This window comes from Solanum verrucosum, unplaced genomic scaffold (genome assembly GCF_900185275.1).
Source record: "Solanum verrucosum unplaced genomic scaffold, falcon-dt-bn FXZP01000257.1, whole genome shotgun sequence".
NCBI lineage: Eukaryota > Viridiplantae > Streptophyta > Magnoliopsida > Solanales > Solanaceae > Solanum > Solanum verrucosum.
In genome coordinates, this window is record NW_026020539.1 from 3,500,223 (window position 1) to 3,502,746 (window position 2,524).

The following is a 2,524-nucleotide window of genomic DNA, read 5'->3' on the forward strand; positions in this document are numbered from 1 at the left end:
ACATTTTTTGTATTCATTATTTATTTGTTATCGCTTTATATAAACTGTAATTTCGTTCATATTTCCTTCAATTCTGGAATATTCACACTATCACACGTACACACGAGGTGTATTTTGCACACCCGCAAATTTCTTTTAAATCTTAAAGTTAGGAGAGTTGGAATATGCACGAGGTGTCCGGATCTATTTTTGTGTGACCGCGTAGCCTTCTCACTCGAGTTGTCCACTCGGGAACCTTGTGTCTAGTAAACCCACTCTTAGACCACCCAAGTTAGAGCTAAACCAAAACCTTGTAAGTAACATGCATCATTACCTAGGAAACTTAATACCCTTGCCGTATAATGTTCATTAGTCAATCTTACCAAATGTCCTAACGGTTCTACGACCCTAAGTGACAATTATCATACTTTATGTTCATCATTTGAAGGATAAATATGTCGATTATGTGGACCTATTACTCTCTAAAGGTAGATATTTATTGGAAAAAAAACTAATATTTGTTGCAGGTAACTATAAGATTTTCAATTGGCAATTAAGGCGCCAAGATAATCAAGAAGATTAGTGAAAAAAAAACTAAATACCTTTGTATTTATTTCATTTTCAACATTTAATAGAGAATTTCAATGTATACATTTTATTTTCCATGTTTTTTTGTAAAAGCTTAAGTTATGGAGAGTTTGGAATGATACATAAAAGACATGTTTGTCCTTCAAATATTCGTTAGACCTACCTCTGGCTCAAAGAGGTCCCCTTGCATCATAAAACGCGATAATATGTTTATTCTATGTGTTACAACATGTTTATTTTTGCAACATTTTACTCTTATCACATACTAACTTGTGTTTTTTTTTCTTTTTTCTTTTTTTCTTCTTTTTTCTTTTTGTTATTTAAAAATATATATTTTCAAAATATTAAAAAAGGTTGACTTGTGCTAAAAGGGGAACTGGCGGAGCATTCATACTTCACACGGTCCAAAGCTAAGAAATCAGTTGCAGACTCACTACTTATTACCCGAAAAACAAAATGGTTTTGTTCTAAAATGGAGAAAAATTTGACTAACGTAACCACTTCATCTGAGCCAATTCTTAGTTTACCCATCACAAGTGATCCAGCCACTTCAAAAGAATCAGAAACAACCCCAGAGACCATTGCTCGTCTAGAGCAACGAATTACTGAACTGAGTCGTATGGTTCTTCAGAAAAGGTCATTGTCTCAAACTCCACTAGATATGACTCTATCTCCCGGTGTTTGTTAGAGTATGCCAATGCCACCTCTATTCCCAAATTTGGATGAGATTAACCAAGTGAATTATTTTACCACTTCTCAACCCGTTCAAAATGCACCACCCATCCACCAAGTTACTTAGAATGTTACGTTTCTCATGTGTTTACAGTCACTCCTTCAAAGGCTCAGTATATACCAGTGGCACATGATGCTACACAACAAGTTTCATCTGTATATACTTATGCCACAGCTCCACCTATGACACAGATTCATGAACTGTGTCGTCCAGATGTTGATCATTATGTTGAAGTTGAAAAGGAGGCAAGGTCAGTTAGTGATGAATTGATAAACACGAAGCTCAAGAATTTGGAAGATGCTATGAGAAGTGTGTGTGGGCTTGGTAGTATCCAAAGTGTAAGATATGAGGAGTTATATGCTTTTCCTGAGGTAGAGTTGCCACCGAGTTACAAGATTCCCAAATTTGAAAAATTTGATGGATCTGGAAATCCTTTCTTTCACTTGAAAGTCTATTGTGAAAAATTGATTGGTGTCGGGAAGAATGAAAGGATTGGGATCAAATTGTTCAATCAAAACTTGAGTGGGAAAGCTTTAGAGTGGTATTCTAAGCAAGATACAACAAAATGTCTTACTTGGGATGATTTGGCAAATTCTTTTGTGGATCACTATAAATTTCATGTCGAGATTGCTCCTGACAGAATTTCGATCACAAAATTGAAGAAGAAATCAACAGAATCATTTCGAGAATATGTTATACGGTGGAGGGAAGAAGTATCTAGGGTACAAACCCATGGAGGAAGTAGAAATGATCACTTTTTTTCATTCAGGCACAAGAACCAGAGTATTATGAACGAATGCTCACAAAGAGTGGAAAATCTTTTGCTGAAGTGATCAAAGTCGGAGACATGATTGAAGATGGCATCAAGAGTGGAAGAATTACAAGTCTAGCAGCATTACAGTCCACCAGTAAGGCTCTTAAACTGGTGCTCTTGGAAGTGGAAAGAAAAAAGAGAAAGAAGTTAATGCGGTAATGGATCTGGGAGGTACTTCACTTCACCATCAGCAACCTTCACAACATCAACATCGTGCTCCCCATTCACAATACCTCCAATATCCCTCACATTCATACTATCAATCTCCATCATCTTACCAACCTTATCCATCACAATTTTCATACCCTGTCTACCACACACAACCAACATATCGAGCTACACGACCACCAACATATCAAGCCCCACCACCACAATTCTATCATCAAAACAATCCATGTGCACCACGTCCA

General features: G+C 36.6%; 1 protein-coding gene across 1 annotated transcript; it reads left to right on the top strand.

Moving 5' to 3' along the window:
- Nucleotides 1–1,039: 1,039 nt before the first annotated feature.
- Nucleotides 1,040–2,273, top strand: LOC125809910 (uncharacterized). Its single transcript, XM_049489453.1, has 3 exons — nt 1,040–1,250; nt 1,394–2,022; nt 2,070–2,273. Exons 1-3 carry the CDS (start codon nt 1,040–1,042, stop codon nt 2,271–2,273), a joined length of 1,044 nt encoding a protein of 347 aa, XP_049345410.1.
- The last annotated feature ends 251 nt before the right edge of the window (nt 2,274–2,524 follow it).